General features: G+C 41.6%; 1 protein-coding gene across 1 annotated transcript; it reads left to right on the top strand.

The window, feature by feature from the left end:
* Positions 1-317: 317 nt before the first annotated feature.
* dars2 (aspartyl-tRNA synthetase 2, mitochondrial) lies at positions 318-19,600 on the top strand. Its single transcript, XM_074689619.1, has 17 exons — positions 318-429; positions 514-801; positions 1,085-1,184; positions 3,641-3,707; positions 3,832-3,933; positions 6,616-6,711; positions 8,706-8,829; positions 8,967-9,013; positions 9,148-9,324; positions 11,078-11,257; positions 11,371-11,478; positions 11,617-11,679; positions 14,087-14,242; positions 14,330-14,548; positions 14,642-14,752; positions 14,850-14,925; positions 18,883-19,600. Exons 2-17 carry the CDS (start codon positions 627-629, stop codon positions 19,077-19,079), a joined length of 1,998 nt encoding a protein of 665 aa, XP_074545720.1. The 5' UTR covers positions 318-429; positions 514-626; the 3' UTR covers positions 19,080-19,600.
* Positions 19,601-19,776: the final 176 nt, after the last annotated feature.

Raw genomic sequence — 19,776 nt, 5'->3', positions numbered from 1 at the left:
ACATAGCAATGTATGGTAGTTTGATTTAAGTATGTAAATATTGTTATTGGTGCTGGAATACAAGGGGCACCAGATAAAATCTTGCCCAGGGTACTCAATTGGTCAAGGCCGACTCTGCAACTCATTTGCATTTACCAGGTTGGGCTAAAATATAAGGCAACAAACAATACTTAATCAGGAGTCGTATGGAAGCCGAAAGAGTCGGTTCATTTTTCGTGAGCCGCGCCAAAGGAACCGGCTCTCTGAAAAGAGGGCAACGTTTCATCACTGGTTGCAGATCGACTACTCTGGTCTGAACACAACGTCACGGGACAGCATGAGCAGCATGTCCACACCATAGACTGTATCCACGCTAAGCGGGAGCTCATCCTGAAACATAGAGAGACGCTCTACAGGACGGCCGTGGAGCTGGACCCGGGACCAGATGAGGTGACAGGAGGAGTTTCACATCCAGCCCGGAGCTGTTCAGTGAGGCTCGGTGTTCTGATGCTAAGTGATGGTATCTTTCATCAGGTACCCTTCAGTGTTGGTCAGCTTCCGTGTTCTTCCTCCAGTCAGGCAGACTCACTGAGCAGACTCCTCAATGTTCCGGAGTTTAAAGAAGCTTCACCCAGCACTGATTTGAAATGGCCTCTAGAAGCAGGTTGGCTCTGCAGACAGTGTTTACAGCGCTCAGAGCTCAGTCTGTCTGCAGACACAGTTCAGCTCTCACCTTCTGTCAAGGACGCCGGCTGTTCAGACCTCAGACCAGACATGTGAGCGGGTCACAGCGACTGTACGGGTCTGATTCACCCTCCACAGGTACCATAACCACTCCCTGATCAGCTGACGGTGAAATGTAGCTTTTGTTTAATAGCTGAAGCTCATTCTGGCTTTTTTTCTCTCTCTGAGGTCTGCTTTATGCTACTACTGTATTATCTTCACATTTAAACTGCTTCAAAATGAATTAAATAAGCAGGAGATGCCTTTAGCTAACTTCTATTATTGGCAGGTCTCTCTGATTTACTCAATTAGACAACATCCAATATGAAAAAGATGACTCTGTGACTGCTCTCCTGTTCACAGTTCTGTGTTTCTTTTCCAGGTCCCAGCAGTCTGTCTTTCAGGAGCCACACCTGTGGAGAGCTGAGACCACATCATGTAGGAGAGCGAGTCACTCTGTGCGGCTGGGTCCAGTACCTCAGGTTTGATTTGTTGGAATAAATGTTAACTCTGGGGGGTGGACAGACCAAACTCTGTGACATGTCCTTCAGTTTTTGTCAACATATACAGTTGTGTGCAAAAGTCAGGGCACCCCTTTAAAAACACCATATTTTATATATTAGAAAATTAACGTTCATATTTATAGTCTTTCCGGTATATGGGAAAAAATGACAATATCATAAGGAAACATTAATGCATAGTTGCACTTTATTTTATAAATTGAACAAAAATACAAAAATAAAAAACATCATTTTTGCATGTGCAAAAGTTGGGACACCCTGAGAGTTTAAAGTGTCAGCTTCTTTTTACAAGCTCAGACCTTCACCAGCTCATTGATCCAGAAGCATGTGTCAACAATTGTCATAATTAGCACCAGTTGGTGCCAATTTCAGTTTTTTTTTTAAATACGGCGACTCCACAAACCTTGTGCAAACACACAGCAACAATGGGTTCCTCTAAGAAACTGTGTAATACAGAAACATTTAAAGTTATTGACGCCCACAATGCTGGGGAGGGCTACAAGAAGATAGCAAAGCGTTTTCAGCTTGCAGTTTCAATAGTGCGAGGTACAATAAAGAGATGGCAGGTGAGGGGAACTGTGGAGGTCAAGATGAGATCTGGAAGACCAAGGAAACTCTCGGAGAGAACTGCTCGTAGCCTGGTCAGAAAGGTAAATCAAAACCCACATTTGACTTCAAAAGACCTGCAGGAAGATTTAGCAGACTCGGGAGTGGTCGTGCATCCTTCCACTGTGCGGCGATACTTGCACAAACAAGACTTTCATGGAAGAGTCTGCAGAAGAAAACCTTACCTGAGTCCTCATCATAAAATACAACGTCAAAAATATGCAATAGAACATCTACAGAAGCCTGAAGACTGTTGGAAACAAGTGCTGTGGACTGATGAAGTTCAAATAGAACTCTTTGGCCACAACAAGCAGAGGTATGTTTGGAGAAAAAGAGGAGAAGCATTTCATGAAAAGAACACCTTGCCAACTGTTAAATATGGGGGTGGATTCATCATGCTTTGGGGTTGTGTTGCAGCCAGTGGGACAGGAAGCATTGCTCGGGTGGAGGGAAGAATGGATTCCATTAAATACCAGAAAATTTCGGAGGCAAATATCACAGCATCTGTAAAAAAGCTGAAGCTGAAAAGAGGATGGCTTCTACAACAGGATAATGATCCTAAACATACCTCAAAATCCACCATGGACTACCTCAAGAAACTCAAACTGAAGGTTTTGGAATGGCCCTCACAGTCTCCAGACTGAAACATCATTGAAAATCTGTGGGTGGATCTTAAAAGAGCTGTGCATGCAAGATGACCCAACAATATTGCAGAACTGGAGGCCTTTTGCAAGGAAGAATGGGGAAAAATCCCAAGTAGTAGAATCCAGAGACTTGTAGTTGGCTATAAAAAACATTTGCAAGCTGTGATATCTGCCAGAGGGGGTCCTACGAAGTACTGAAGACACTGATGCTGTAGGGTGCCCCAACTTTTGCACATACCAAAATGATGTTTTTTATTATTGTAATTTTGTTCAATTTATAAATAAAATGTAACTATGCATTAATGTTTCCTTATAATGTTGTCATTTTTTGCCATATACCCTAGAGACTCTAAATATGAGCGTTAATTTTCTAATATGTGAAATATGGTGTTTTTAAAGGGGTGCCCTGACTTTTGCACACAACTGTATGTTGTTCAGAGTGTTTTGTAGACTCAAGGCAGGATCAGTTTCTTCTTCCTACACCTCATCTATGGTGGCTGGTGGGTGTCAGGTGATTTACAAAAGCCACTACATGAATGTAAAGCTACAACACAACGGAAGTACAGCCACAACAGAAGTTAAAAAGGTTAGTTATCTCAACGGATACAGAAAAGATGTGAAAGTAAGAAAATAATGGTGTTTTTTAACTTCATCTATGATAAATAAAGCTTTGTAAAAGTCTCACCTTGTAATATCCTTCATAGTACTTATATGTCTTTATTTACCGGAAAAATATGTTGTCTTATAATTAGCTTTATGAATCATTAACGTTAGCATTAAAGCTATATTTGTCATAGCTGAAGGTAAAAAAAAGAAAACAATCATTTATTCACTTTCACACCTTCCACAACTTTTCTGTGTCCGTTAAGAAACTGTCCTGCTGTGTCTTGGACACTTTGGTCAGATTAGTATGGTGGCTGGTAGGTGTCAGCCTATTCGTAAAGCATGTGGCTTTTGCATTCATGTTTTTGCTCTTACGAATAGGCTGACATCTACCAGCCACCATACTAATCTAACCAAACTGTCCAAAACTGTACTGTAGCCTGTAATTCAAACCTGTGGGTAGGACTAAAACAACCATTATCATTTTCAACATGACCTGCTGTTGTTTTTTGAGGAGCAGTGTTCGAAGCCTCTGTATTTTAACCATTTTTCTACCTCCCACAGACAAGACCTGTTTGTCATCCTGCGAGATTTCAGCGGCTTGACTCAAGTTCTCATCCCTCAGGAAGAAGTAAGGATGACTGAAACTCTGATACCAAGCCTGTTACCATCATAAATTCATAAAGCTTTGGATAACTCTGCCTGCTCAGACAAAAACACGTTGTGAACTGAATCCTTACTATGTCTGTTTTCAGTCTGCTGCTGATGTGAAAGCAGCCCTGTGTGATCTCACCACTGAGTCAGTCATCAAGGTGACGGGAACAGTCAGACAACGACCAGCCGGGCAGGAGAACAAGGTCTATGGTTGTCTGTGTCTAGTAAAAGATAATGAGCTTTGATCAGACCAGACCATCCTACTGTTATCAGTACATACTGCTCTGCTGAATAACAGCCAGATTTTAAATTAAGAGCCTATATTACAAATGGATTAAGTCTTCATTTTATTGCATTTTCAGTGTGATGACTGAGGTGTTGATTCACATTCTTTGAAGCCTTACATCGGTGAAACAGTGTTTTATATTCTTGTCCAACAGAGAGCAGCAGAGAGCAGCAGAGACCATTTAAAACCAAATACAAACACTGGTTAGAGTTTTCATAATGACCAGGGGCCTGTACTACAAAGCTGGATTAGCTCTAAGAGAGATAACTTCCTGGATAAGTTTAAGGGTTTTCCGCAACACGAATGTGGATCTCTTTTTATCCAGACACGTTGCCCCGGTAACTGATGCTGAACGCCAAACCTGGTCCGGAGCAGGTTAAGTTCCAGGATTAGAGCTCACGGGGTGTGACAGACTGCCCGCTGACCAATCGGTTCTCTTGGGCGGGCATGAAAGACCGCACAGTCACCAATTTGCTCAGCTGGAGTGAAGTCCTCCGGCGCGGGACTGTCTTTATGGCCCAACATTTTTTCTTATGGGCTGTGAAAAAACAATATCTTACTGATCATCATAACTGAGACATTGTCAGGGAAAAGTAGAAATGTGTGCAAATGGAATCTTTCATACTGAGCACTTTGAAGGATGTTTTTATATTTATTTTTTATTTACTCCCATGTCCTTTTTTCCCCACTGCTATTGCATCTGCAATACAAACTGCCTATGATGAGCGTTTTCCTTGGGATTTGTAGGAAAGTGGACTCTTTCTAATTATGAGGTGGGATATGATGCTGATCACACACACTGACTGACAACATGAATGAATAAGGAACTAACTGCCCGTGTCGTCACATGATGAGATAGGTCTGTTAATATCAGCATTTTGGAAATTGACGCATTCACAGAGTCGGCGATTTTTTGCCAGCAATCTCTCCGGCTTCTTGCGGCTGCAGTCGTGTTGCTCCTGGCCTGGATAATACTGCGGTACTCCTCGTATTTTTTCAGGATTATTTGCTGCTCCTCCACCGTAAAGTAGGCTGCTCTCTTCTCCATTGTGGAAAATGCTCCGGGGCTGCTAACCACGCCCATTTTATGTGCGCTCACAGATCCCAGCCAGATTCACTTATCGAGTTGATAAAGAGCTTCGTAGTACAGCAGATCTGGATGATGGAGATCCAGTGAGGTTCAGTGAGTTGTCGCAGAGTTATCCTGGATGACCTAATCCAGCTTCATAGTACAGGTCCCTGGAGTCTGTTTCACAAAGCAGTTTCAATAAACTCTGAGTCTAATTCTGAACTACTGATCTACTTTGAGATAGAAAACCCTGAGTTTTCGGTTTCAGAACAGCTGATTTAAGTCAGTTTAATCAACTTGGAGTAGTTTCACCTGGAGTTAAGTGTGTGCAGCCCAACCATAAAAAGCCATCATCAATGGAGCCCAGATTCAATGATACACCATGGCAAAAAAAAAGGAGAAGGGACACTTTTTTTTTTTTTTTTTACTCTGATTCAACTAGAATTTTTAACTTATTTGAAGAGCCTGAGCATGATTTTAGAAAAAAAGAGCAACACAGCTGCAGCTGTAAGAGAGGGAGACAGCATGGGGCAACATTGCTGCTCGGGTTGATGTGTAAATATAAATGTAGTCCTTTGCAATCTCAATAACATTACAGCTGTTTGAATTAAATAAATTAAATGTATTACTTTGTGCATAATAATTACTTTGATTTATTTAATTTAGATGCAATCATATGGGGCTGAAGTACACTTGGCAGCAGCTAGGAAGGAAATTTAAAATCATTGTTCAAGCAGGTAAAATCTCATAATCTCATGAGGGTACCTCATTTTTAACATGCTTCACATTGTAGAGTAAATATTTAGTAGCTGTTTGACTGTACAGTGGTTTTATCCCAAAAATGATGCTATTTTCACAAACATACATGGCTTTCTCATCAATATTACATATTCCATTCAAAAAGGATGACAGTGAAAAAGGTCAGTAGCACACTGTACCTGATGAACTACTGACTCTGAAATGATTTTTTTAATGACAGACGGCTAAAAAAATCTGCATCAAAACTCGCTGGCGACTGAATGAATGAGGAAATGAATGTGGCTTTGAAAGAGGGCGGAGACAGAGAGAAACTCAAAGTTCATTGAGAAAAACCTGCTCCCAACCACTAGATCCAGAGACTCAGTTGCCAGGGTAACAGACACAGAGTTTTAGTTACACCACTTTGTGAAACAGGCTTGAGTTTCCCTCTTTCTCAGGTTTGATTAACCTCCCTTTCTGAAACCAAAAACCCAGAGTTTCCTCTATTTCAGAGTTAATACACTCTGGGTTTTCATTTAACCTGCTTTGTGAAACAGACCCCAGATTGGAAGCTCTTGATTATTGCTTTGTGAGCTGTCTCATGTGATTCCCTCCTGTCTTTGGACTCCTCATAAACACAAGACAGATTTAAAGACACTGCAGAAATAGGATTTAATAGAAGTATTTTAACCACTAAACTGAGCATAGAGCCCAGGGAGCAAAGTATTGAAATGTGACACCTAAACGTCTGCTAACCGTCCTCTCTCTCTTCTCTCTGTGTGGAACCAACAGGTGATGCCAACTGGACAAATTGAAGTCCAGGCTGATAGTGTCGAGGTTTTCAACGTGAGCCAGAAGTTACCTTTTGAAATCAAAGACTTTGTCAAAGTGAGTGATACATGTTTATGTGCACAGATTAATAATTGTCCTACAGTAGCACTCGTCACAGTGATTAATGACTGTTTTTTGTTACTGTGGAACAATTTCAAAGAAAGCACCCGCACACCGTCTGACTTGCAAAAAATGTATTTTTTATAATTCTGCAACGTTTCGGTCCTACACCTTCATCAGGCAAACAATTGGATTACTAGATGGAGTATGTAAAATAGGAGGTGGTGCCTCACAACTGCAGACACTTTCTTATCATGACGTTAAGAAGTGATCACAACAGATAATGAGCATTAAATTACCTGGCTGAAAGAGCAGAGTTACAAAAATAGAAACAGACACAAAGTTCACGATCACATACGCAAAGAACAATATTGAGGGGATAAAAATAACAAATAACAATAGCAAATAACTCAGAACAACACAAAAAGGTCTGAGTTGTCACAATAAGTTCTCCATTACTGCATCCATGTCAGATCCACCGACACGACTCTGGCCACTCCCTGAAGGAAACTACCGTTGCGGCAGCTGTGCTCAGTGCAAGAACACCCATAAGACTGACCATTTTTCTCATCCTCACACAGGTAAAAGATTCCCCATCAAAAGTGTGATCACCTGTGCATCCACTCGCGTGATCTATGTAATACGATGCCCTTGTGGCCTGGCCTATGTTGAGAAAATGACGAGAAAATTTAAACAAAGGATCAGTGAGCATAAGAGCACAATTAGACGCAACGACAGAGAATATCCTGTGGCTGTGCATTTTAATGATACATCTCATGACATTATGTCATTATGTTTCTGAACAAGTCACTCTCCCATCTAGGGGGGGAAACTTCAATCAACTTTTACAAGAGCTTGAGGCTTATTGGATCTTCCCCCTACAAATGCTGGCTCTAGAAGGACTTAAAGGGGACATATGCTGATCCCTGATTTAATACTTACATATAAGATAATACATTTGAAAACAAGACCTTTCACCCCCTGAATTTTCATAAAATGAGATATTGTATTTTTTCTGATATCCTAGAATGAGATTTGATGCCTCTGAAAATAGGTCATTGCCATTTGGCCGCGAGATTTCGACCTTAATGACGACACGAGGATCCTTTCTTTTTATTGGAGTAATCTGATAAAGCAGCTCCTCCTCTGTGATGTCAGTTATTCACACAACCGCCACCGAGGGATACACCCACCAAGAGCCGAGTATCCCTCCTCAGATGCTGGATGCAGGGACTCTGCTCTGCTGAGCAGCTCGGCTTTACATGGTGAATTAGCAGTTAAAACACTGTAGTTTTAGCAGACGTGGTAATACTTGTGAGACTGTGATATTTGCATGCTTGTTCTGAAATGCACTGTGAACCTGGACCACAATAATGCTGCGGTAATAACATAGTGAGGAACTGACGGTAGAGGCAATCTTTAGACTACACTTTCAGCATGATGGATAAAACAGACAGAGAAAAGTGAAGGAGCAGGATGGAGCCCTGTTATAGAAATAGTTTATTGGTGAAGTCTGCCTTTATTTCCACGTATAAACTCTACATGTTACAGTACCGCTTTGACTCACCACACTGAAGCGTCCTGAGATGATCCGTGTCCAGGTGGATTTTCTTCCTCCTGAGCTGCAGAACCGTCCGGGTCTGACTCGGGGTCCAATACAAAAGGACGTATCCTACACTCTGCCATTTTATTAGTGCTATCAATGCCTTACAGTGAAGTTTTGGCAAACAGCAAACTCGCTCGCTCTGCCCCATCCAATATGGTGATTTTGTAAATACTGCCATGCTGCAAAAACCGCCCCCTGGCTCTGCCCCCTCCACCCCTTAGGACCGAAATGTTGCAGAATTAAAAAATATTTAGTTTTTGCATGTGGGACAGTGTGCGGGTGCTTTCTTTGAAATTGTTCCATGGGATACCTGAACCTCCAACGCACCTGTCCTAACAAATAAATGTGTAAAGAACTTTTCTTTTTGTTTTTTGTACCCTAAAAGAAAACAGAAGCTTTGAGGATGCAGTTTCGCTACTTGGACCTGAGGTCCCCTCAGATGCAGCAAAACCTCAGAATGAGGTCTCAGCTGGTGATGAAGATGAGGGAATATCTCTGTAATGTGCATGGTAAAGAAAACCAGATTATTGTCATCTATGATAAAGACTTTGAGAGACAGCAGCTGACTTTAGATTTACTGGAGCCCTAGGCTTTACAGTCCTATTTGCTGAAGGAAAACTAAACTCAACTGTTTGATCGATTTCAGGTTTTGTTGATGTAGAAACTCCGACTTTGTTTAAAAGAACACCAGGGGTAAGAAGCTTCCTCATCTCTTAATAATTCCAGTTCTACTAAATCCATCCATAAATCCGTCCATGCTCCATAAATCAACCCCTTAAAGATACTTAGAGCTTATCTGGACTTTGTTGATTGTCTTTTGCACTCAGGGAGCCAAAGAGTTTGTAGTTCCGTCCAGAGAGCCGGGCCGGTTTTACTCTCTCCCTCAGAGTCCACAGCAGTTTAAACAGCTCCTGATGGTGGCAGGTATCGACAGGTACTTCCAGATGGCCCGTTGTTACAGAGATGAAGGCTCCAAACCAGACAGACAGCCCGAGTTCACCCAGGTAAGTGTTTTTTGGGTCTTGTTTTTTTTTAATTTCACTTAAATAAAAAAAAAAAAAAAATTACTGTGACTGTGGGTCCTTCAGAACGTAGTGAGTTTCTTTATGTTTTGTTTTGCTTTTTTTTTAATCAGCAGAAAAAAATATTACAGGACATTTTTGTCAGCCCTGGATTGACCATTTAACAGCAAAACAAACTCCAGTGCATTATGTAAGAAACAAAATGAGCTGGTGAGCAAAGGGACCGAAGGGAAATAAATACACATACACAAGACAAATCTACAGACAGAAAATAGATCAGGAATGTGTGCACAACATCCAGGCTGAGGAAAACCCTTTTCCTTCACAGAAGTACAGAAAAAAACCCTCTTGAACCCTGTGGTTCAGACACAACAAGTACAAGTTAAAATTTGTCAGGAAAACCCTAAGCTCACTGTGGGAGTCTTCAGATGTTGAGAGGAAAATGTAGAAATGAAATGTGTCTTTATGTGTCACTTTCTGCCATGGTAGATCAGAAGTCAACACAGAGCAAAAAAAAGTAACAATGGTTTTTACGTAAGCACGTATTTACCTCACAATAAGTCTCCTTGTTTATGCTTGGCTGTAACAAGTAGTTCTTTGTGTTACCAACATTATTGTCACAATAATTCTGTCCTTGAAGAGCTTAAAGTCCATGTGAGGAGTTTCCTTAAAAAAGTCTCACTTCTAGATATATATGCCTGATCATAATCCACACTTTAAAATGAGATGATCAGTGCCAACACTGGTTATTCATAAATGCTATTTCTCAGCTTCCTGGTTGTGTAGAGACAAGACCAGATTGATTTGCGGCACATCCAAGTCCCTATGACAACATGACGTTGGCTTACAAAGTTTAGAAGTGAAAAGACAGATCTGTGTTTTTCTCTGCTGTAAATGGTTTCTTTGATTAATTTTGTAGTGATGGTGGACACTGGAGCCTAACTGTCAGACAGAAGAGCAGAAGAAAGAAAAACAGGAGAGAGATACAGCCCAAGCTAAAGGCTAACACAGGAGCTAAACTGTTTGTGCTAATGTTCATTCCAACCCACAGTCAGCAGTTATTCTGCAGTGGTCTGTTCAAACTTAAGAGTCTGTCAATAAAATGAAGAGTGAGGTTACGTTAGCTCTGATTGGTAGATGACTGGCAGGACATAGCTAACCAAGATTCACTAATGTTACATATTACAGAAATGTCGTAGAGCACCGGGCTGTGAGAAGCACTAAATGTAGCCGGCCACTGGACTATGGTACAAACTGACAAAGTTTGTTGTCACGTTTCGAACATAGACTGTAAAAAAAATGGACGTCCACTTGCTCGGCCCGCAGTGAGGTTGTTGTTGTGGTGATTTGAAGATATTATTTGGCTGTCTTGTATTCAAGTCCTTCTTCTTCCTTCTGAAAAGTTTCGTTTTCATTAGTTATACTAGGTTAAAACGAGGCTTTATGTAACGTTTAACGATGATTGACAGCTGCCGTTCTCATGAATTTTTTTGGGGGGATTGTAAAATATGTCGGGAGGTAGAGTCAGGAAGTGATTAGACTCTGGTAAGAAAAAAAAAATATTATTTTTGTCACCCAGCTCCACTCAGATTCTCCCAGAATCCCTCACAGTCTCTACTGCACAGACTCCCAACTGCTACAATGGCTGCGCCTGAGACGGGGGTATTTTGGCTTCAAAACCGTACAATGATAAATGGCAGAGCCTCAATGCTTCTCCTCTCCTCATCTCTCCCAGGTGGACATAGAAATGTCTTTTGTGGACCAGGCTGGCATCCTGTCCCTGGTGGAGGGTTTGATCCAGTCCTCTTGGCCTGCAGAGAAAGGTCCTATCAACGTTCCTTTCCAAACCATGACCTACGAAGAGGCCATGAGGGACTACGGTGTGGATAAGCCTGATACCAGATTCAGTATGAAGGTAATACACGTCTTTCACTGTCCCAACAAAAGCAAATACAGGAACAGTTTTTATCATCTCTGTGTTCAGGAGAGTCTCAATCCTGCCTTTGTCTCATCTGTGTGTCTGACCAGCTGATCAACCTCAGTGAGGTTTTCTCAAACACAGAGATTGAGTTCCTGAGATCAGCTCTCAGCCAACCAGCAGGCTCGGTTCAGGCCATCTGTGTCCCCGGCGGAGCGGTGAGACCAAAACCATTGTCTGCAGAATTAATCCACCAAAATCTTCTGTACTACTATTCACTGAGATTATCATTTGTGACTGATGTTTCATGCCAGGAAAATGTGTGTCTTCTTTTTTCTGTTTGTGTTTAATAAAAGAAACTGTTGGCTGGTAGAGATCTGGAAAACCTGAAGCAAACAGCCAAGACCCAGTTTGGACAGGTAGGGTTGAGTGAGCGGTTTTCTCCTTCCATACTCAAACCTTATTTCTTCTGTGAGATGACAAGTCAACATTTCCCACAAAGTCACTTTTTGATTTTGTTTACTAATAACTTAAGAAGGGATAACTGACACAGGACAGAGCATTTCTAAAACATACAAGATCAAGATAGAAATACAGTAATGTTGAATGGATGGACACAGGTTCAATTAAGCATCAGTGTGTCATTGTAAAGTCTGGTTTAAACTTGTGCATTGACTCTACTCCACATCTCACGCCATAGGTCCTTGTAGTCCCCTTCCCTATACAGGCACCAGCACATGTGGCTGACACACACTTCCTCCAAAATGTAACTTGAACAAACATGGACCACAAGCCCTATGATTGGTCAGCTGCATTTATAACATTTCTGGTTTCATTCCCACCCTGAACATTTCACAAAAGCAGTAAGGGAGCAAGTCAGACTCACTGCACCTCAGGGGAGGCTTGTTGGTCAGCTTGGTCAGTGCAGTGTCAGAAACACCCCCTCAATGTCACACTTCCCTGTCTTATAAAAATAAAATGGATAAAAAATAATTAAAAATAAAGAAATAAAATGAAAATAGATAATAAGAATACATGAAAATAAATAACTAAAAACTGTATCAACTCACATTGTTCATTATATATTATTTGTTTATTTACTTTCTTTGTTTATATCAGATATTTAAAGCAGAAGCTCACTGTCATGCTAAATTGTACAGGAGAGACTGAAGGCACTGTATTTAGCCTAGATTAAAGTATTATTATAGTGCTCAATACAAAGTTCAGCGAGCACCAAAAGTTATTAAAGTGACTGTACCTCATGAATCCTTATAAAAATGTTTTTCAATCCCTTTTATACACTGCGTTCCAAATTATTATGCTAATTGTATTTTTCACAAATTTTCCTACATAGTTAATTCAAATAACAGTCAGCAAAATTTTGAAGCCATTAGCCATTAGAGTTTGATACAGATGTTGTTAAACAAACCTCTAATGATAACAGAATTAAACAAATAAAAAACAAACATAGAATGCACTGTTCCAAATTATTAAGCACAACAGAGTTTTAGTGCATTTTATGCGTTGTAAAGAACTCAAAATGGTCATCTGTTGACTTTATAGTATTAAGGGGTGGTATTTACGGAAATCAAAAGCTGCTTCAATCAGAAACATCTTTAAACAGGTCAAGTTACATTTTAACACAGGACCCATTATTTGATAGCAGCTTCACTATTCTTGAGTCCATAGAACGTGAGTTTTTAGAGAGTTTCTGCTTGAATTTCTTTACAGGTTGTCAGAATAACCTCTCAGAGCTGCTGTTTGGATGTAAACTGTCTTCCCCCTCACAGATCTTTTGTTTGAGGATGCTCCAAAGGTTCTCAATAGGGTTGAGGTCAGGAGATGATGGGGGCTACACCATGAGTTTCTCTCCTTTTATGCTCATGGCAGCCAATGCGTAGATGTGTTCCTCGCAGCATGAGATGGTGCATTGTCATACATGAAGATGATTTTGTTTAGAAATGCACGGTTCTTCCTTTTGTACCATTGAAGGAAGTGGTCAGACAGGAACTCCACAGACTTTTCAGAAGTCATTTTAACACCGTCAGGGACCCTAAAGGGACCAACTAACTCCCTTCCTATGATTGCGGCCCAAAACGTGACTCCACCACCTCCTTGCTGACCACCAGCAGCTTCAAATACCTGTTTGCTGCTTTGTAATGGCATTTTAGCAGCTGCTTTCTTAATCCAATTCATTAGTCTGGCAGAAACCTTCCTTATTGTGCCTTTATCTGCACAAACTCGCTTGTGCTCTGAATCAGCCACAAATCTCTTCACAGTACGGTGGTCATGCTTAAGTTTTCCTGAAATATCTAAGGTTTTCATACCTTGCCCAAGGCATTTAACTCACACTTTTCAGCAGCAGAGAGATCATTTTTCTTTCCCATAGTGCTTGGAAATAGTAGTCTGCTTAATAATGTGGAACATCCCTCTGTAGCAGTTTTTCCTTTAACTGGGCACACCTGGCAAACTAATTATCACAGGTGTTTGAGATTGACTTCAGTGATTCAAAGAGCCCTGAGACAAAGACCTTTCATGAGTTTATTTGAAAATCAAAAATATTGAGTCTTTATGACACTAAAATGCAGGCTGCATAATAATTTTGAATGCAGTGTAGTTATTAAAATATTTCAAATAATAACTTGAAGTTTTAAGCCACTGATTTAAAAAGCAGGTGTCACCAAGTTTAGAGGGACTTATCCTTTCAGAGAAATAAGAGTGTGCAAATATTAATGCCATCTGTTTTTTCAGAGCACCTCAGTGGATTTTAATGGAATAGTATTTTTTGGTGTCTCGTGTTAATCTGTTTTTTGTTTTTGTCTGAAGGAGCTCAGTGTGGTGCAGGTTAAAGCAGATGGGACGTTGAAGTCCCCTCTTAAAAAGCTTTTGTCTGCCTCAGCTGCTGATGAGCTGCTGCTGCAGAAGACTGAAGCTTCACCAGGAGACCTGCTGTTGATAGCTGCTGGTCCCCTTCAGGCTGTGGTGAGGAAGAGGAAGATGAAAAAACAAAGGTGAGTTTCAAACATGAGTGGATTTAAACTCCTCTTGTGTCTCTTCTTCTTCTCTCAGCGGCCTTTGCTGGGGAATCTGCGCCTGCAGTGTGCACAGCTCCTGGAGTCTCGAGGCGTTTCGGTCCGTGACCCCTCAGCCTTTCACTTCCTGTGGGTCGTGGACTTCCCTCTTTTCTTACCCAGAGAGGAGGACCCGGAGCAGCTGGAGTCAGCCCATCATCCATTCACAGCTCCACTTCCAGAGGACGCACAGCTACTTTACACCGAGCCACTCAAGGTAGTCACTCAGACTCACTGTCAGGTGCAGGTTTGTCTGTTTGGTGGTGATTCTCCCACAGAGTTCATCAAACCATGTGCTCTGTGTTCTCAGGTGCGGGGTCAGCACTATGACCTGGTGCTGAATGGCTGTGAGATTGGAGGTGGCTCCATTCGTATCCACAAGGCCTCCGTACAGGAGCACGTCTTGAAGAACATCCTCAGAGTCAGTCTTTAACATTTCAGCAGTGTTTTAATGAACTTTGGAACAGGTTGATTGATTGAACAGACCATAACTCTGTGTGAACGTGTTTGTGCTGCAGGAGGATCCCAGTCTGCTCTCTCACCTGCTGGAGGCTCTGGATTCAGGAGCTCCTCCACACGGTGGCATCGCTCTGGGTAAGGTCCAACACCAGTGGGCTCACGTTTTCACAAGCTGCAGATTTTAGTCTCTATTATAAACTTGTATTACATTGAAGAGTAAGTTAACCTCCATATGTGCATAACTGGGTCTTTTGTAAAAGCTGTCAGTTTTACTTTCAGAGTTTTTTTATGAACTTTCAGATTTAATTCTGTTTTAAATTTGATTTAATTAGGGCTGCCGCTATCGAATATTTTAGTATTCGAGTATTCTACTGAAAATCCCATCGATTAATCGAGTAATCGGATAAAACACATTTTTGTTTAGTTAAACAGCAGCTATTTTTCAAATGAAAAATTTTCTCTTTAAGAAATAGAATTTTCTGATACAGCATGTCAATAAGAGCACTTGCTTTGGTAGCTCCAAAATTTGTAAACACACTTTGACCCATTTTTTTGTACCTTGTACATCTCATCAAATGTTGCGGACCCAAATGGTACCCGTTTCGTAGAATGACCCATTAGTCTCCAAACTCCAGAAAAGAAGCTAGATTTGTTGCTAGTTGCTATTTTGTATAAGAGGTAGCTTGAGGGGTCTGAAAACTCTCTTAATATGGCCTCAGCTCTATTTGCAATACCACTCTTTGATCTTTTTAAAAATTAAACGATTCCTCGAGGCAGAGGAAATTACTCGAGTATTTTTTGTAATCGAGTACCTCGAATCATTCGAGGTATCGTTTCAGCTCTAGATTTAATGTTGTTTAGATGGCTAGTTTCAGAGGGAGTGAGTTCATCCGCAACATACACACCCTATAAAAAATTTCAAGACCAGTTGAAAAATTGCAAGAAATTACATCTTGCTCTGTTGAATCTGAAAAAGGTTCTTTGTAAAGTTTTAAAATGCAAAAAGAAGAAATGGGAGTAAGACAAAAAAAAAATCAGTAAGTACTTCATTGAAATCAACAGTTAAAGTGAAACAAGCTGTTCATCGGCTGATCAAAAGTTTAAGACCACAGCTCAAAAAATCCCTGAAAACTTCAAAAATTTGTTTCTTCAAGCTTGATGTGAGTGTTTCAAGGAGGCTGTGTGGGCGTTGCTCCAAGTCTTAAAGATGTCTTCATGGAGGATCATCCACTGTCTGGAACTGACGTCTATTTGTGTAAACTTCCCTCTCCATCCCAGCTAAATGTTCTTAGAGTGATTTAGATCAGGGGAACAGGCAGGATGGTCCCAAAGAGTGAGCTGATTCTTCTGGAAGAAGTCTTTTGTCAGGCAGCCATTGTGACCTGCAGCGTTGTCCTGTTGAAAAACCCAGTCATTACCACACAGACCAGGGCCCTCAGTCATGAAGGAGGCCCCCTGCAACATCTCCACAGAGCCAGCCGCCGTCTGACTCCCCTGACCAACCTGAAGCTCCATTGTTCCACTGAAGGAAAAAGCCCCAGATCATGATGGCGCCCCCTCCACTGTGCCGCCGTGAACACAAATCTAGTGTGATCTCCTCATCATGTCAGTAACATTGAAGCCATCAGGACGTCAAGGTTCAGTTTTTTCTCCTCAGAGAATCAAACTTTCTTCACCTTTCAGTGTCCCATGTTTGCTGCTCTCTGAAAAAGTCCAAATGGGCGAGTTTGTGGCGTTAAAGGAGATGAAGCTTTTGGAGACGTGTTTTATTCTTAAAGCTCTTCTCTCCCAGATGGCGTCTGATGGTTATTTGACTGCAGTTGGCTCCAGTAACATTCTTAATCTGGGTCAAGGATGGTCCTGTGTCATGACAGACAGCCAATAAGATCCTCCAGCTCAGCTCTGGTGAAATGTTTTGGGGTCTACCTCTGGACTTTTTTGTTTCATAACCCTCAGGATCTTTAAAGGGGACATATCATGCTGATCCCTGATTTAAAACTTACATATAATATAATAAGTTTGAAAACAAGGCCTTTCACCCGCCTGAATTTCAAAAAAATTTCAAAAATTGAGATATTGTATTTTTTCTGATATCCTAGAATGAGATTTGATGCCTCTGAAAATAGGTCATTGCCATTTGGCCACGAGATTTCGACCTTCGTGACGACACGAGGATCCTTTCTTTTTATTGGAGTAGTCTGATAAAGCAGCTCCTCCTCTGTGATGTCAGTTAGTCACACAACCGCCACCGAGGGATACTCCCACCAAGAGCCGAGTATAAACGTATAAACTATACATGTTACAGTACCGGTTTGACTCACCACACTGAAGCGTCCTGAGATGATCTGTGTCCAGGTGGATTTTCTTCCTCCTGAGCTGCAGAACCGTCCGGGTCTGACTCGGGGTCCAATACAAAAGGACGTATCCTACACTCTGCCATTTTATTAGTGCTATCAATGCCTTACGGTGAAGTTTTGGCAAACAGCAAACTCGCTCGATCTGCCCCATCCAATATGGCGATTTTGTAAATACTGCCATGCTGCAAAAACCACCCCCTGGCTCTACCCCCTCTGCCCCTCTGATAGAACTGACCAATCAGAGCACAAAGGGCTGTGACGTTGAGAGGTTACTGGAGGTCATTCTCCAAACGATGGGAGGCTGGGAGGCTCATCCAATGAGAGATATTGTATTTTTTCTGATATCCCAGAACGAGATATGATGCCTCTGAAAATAGGTCACTGCCATTTGGCCGTGAGATTTCGACAGTCGTGACGACACGAGGATCCTTTCTTTTTATTGGAGTAGTCTGATAAAGCAGCTCCTCCTCTGTGATGTCAGTTAGTCACACAACCGCCACCGAGGGATACACCCACCAAGAGCCAACCGACTGAGTGCTGGATGCAGGGACTTTGTTCTGCTGAGCAGCTCAGCTTTACATGGTGAATTAGCAGTTAAAACACTGTAGTTTTGGCAGACGTGGTAATACTTATGAGACTGTGATATTTGCATGCTTGTTCTGACATGCACTGTGAACCTGGACCACAATAATGCTGCGGTAATAACATAGTGAGGAACTGACGGTAGAGGTCATCTTTAGACTACACTTTCAGCATGATGGATAAAACAGAAGAGAAAAGTGAAGGAGCAGGATGGAGCCCTGTTATAGAAATAGTTTATTGGTGAAGTCTGCCTATATTTCCACGTATAAACTATACATGTTACAGTACTGGTTTGACTCACCACACTGAAGCGTCCTGAGATGATCTGTGTCGAGGTGGATTTTCTTCCTCCTGAGCTGCAGAACCGTCCGGGTCTGACTCGGGGTCCAATACAAAAGGACGTATCCTACACTCTGCCATTTTATTAGTGCTATCAATGCCTTACGGTGAAGTTTTGGCAAACAGCAAACTCGCTCGATCTGCCCCATCCAATATGGCAATTTTGTAAATACTGCCATGCTGCAAAAACCGCCCCCTAGCTCTACCCCCTCCACCCTCTGATAGAACTGACCAATCAGAGCATAAAGGGCTGTGACGTTGCAAGGTTACTGGAGGTAATTCTGGAAACGGAGCGTTTCAACGAGATCTTCAGAATGGCCTAAAATGAGGATATTGAGAACGCTATTGTGGGGCAATGAAGGAACTAAATGACTTGTACTGAGGGCAGAAATGCTTTACAGGCATCCTAGTCTGGCATAGTGAAAAGGAGAAACAAGCATATGTCCCCTTTAAAGAAATTCAAATTGTCTCTTACTGCGTCCAACCTCAGCAGAGACTGCGCGTTATGAGAGGCCTTGCTTATGCAGCTCAACAACCTGACCACGTTCAAAGAGAGAAAGCTTATAAGCCTTTGTCATCAGGAGGTAATGATAGAGAGAATACCTGACAGGAAATCACATGAATCCACATTTTAAAGCAGATTTAGTCTTTTAAAGGCCGTGGTCTTAAACTTTGTGCAAAATATAAATTTTTCAATTGGCCTTAAATGATCAGGTGTTTATTGTTGGGATGGCGACAGATCGTGCAACCACACAAAGCCCAGGTTGATCTCAACTTCTTGTTTCTGACATCTTGTTTCTCGGGGGTTTTAAAGGTTTGGATCGGCTGGTGTCCATCATGGTTGGGGCTTCCAGTATCCGGGACGTCATTGCCTTCCCCAAGTCCTTCCGAGGCCATGACCTTATGAGCTCCGCCCCTGATTTTGTACCAGAAGAGGAGCTGAGGTCATACCACATCTCTGTCAACTGGCCTGCAAAGAAAAAAGGAGGAGTAGGAGAGGAGGGGGAGTGAGGGCACCAAGAGGGGAGAGACATGATGCAGTCCAGGACTTATGTGACCCAGATGGGATGGTGCAGATCATGGAGATGTGGACATGGAGGAGCAGAGTGTGTAAAGCTGAAGTCTGCGGAGGTGTCCGCCTGGTTGCCTGCAGATAGGAAGAGGATGAGATAACGTGAGGAAGAGATGATTTTGTGGCTAAAAATAAAACAAAAAAAGAGCCACAGTTAGTACAACCCATACAGAGATAAAACCAGTGTATGCTCAGAAGAAGATCTTCAACTGAGTCTCACTGGATTCATGTGAGACCTTTCTTTGTGTTCAGAAACTTCACTCTTTATATCAGATGTGATGATTCTTTATAATAACAGAGGCTTTTTTATCACTGATAAACAATCAGTTGAATCCACTGACATGTCAAAGATCGACTTCATACTGACTAGTGAAATGATTAATTATGTTTTGGTCTGGGTGTTAACACCTAGAGTGTGTTCTTGAAAAGATTAAAAGAGATTTAAATATTTTAAACCTTTCAGTTCTTTATTAAACACAGTCATTAGACACTTTGTTTTTCTGCAAGTCAGATTTTATCAATCACAGGATTTATAACCATTTGCGGGTAAAGGCAGTAACACTAAAGGAAAAGTCTATGTAAACGTTTTTTTCCCTACAAACTGATCTTCTTCTCTTAAAACTCTTGGGCTCAGAA

Source organism: Halichoeres trimaculatus, unplaced genomic scaffold, assembly GCF_033239565.1.
Source record: "Halichoeres trimaculatus isolate MK-OKI-2021-1 unplaced genomic scaffold, fHalTri1.1 fHalTri1_scaffold_15, whole genome shotgun sequence".
In the NCBI taxonomy this organism is placed as follows: Eukaryota; Metazoa; Chordata; class Actinopteri; order Labriformes; family Labridae; genus Halichoeres; species Halichoeres trimaculatus.
This window is presented reverse-complemented; position numbering and strand designations above follow the sequence as displayed.

Coding starts and splice junctions, on each gene's coding strand:
- dars2 (XM_074689619.1), top strand. CDS start 627: ATGGCCTCTAGAAGCAGGTTGGCTCTGCAGACAGTGTTTACAGCGCTC. Junction 8,830..8,966: donor ATATCTCTGTAATGTGCATG/GTAAAGAAAACC, acceptor GATCGATTTCAG/GTTTTGTTGATGTAGAAACT. Junction 11,258..11,370: donor ATACCAGATTCAGTATGAAG/GTAATACACGTC, acceptor GTGTCTGACCAG/CTGATCAACCTCAGTGAGGT.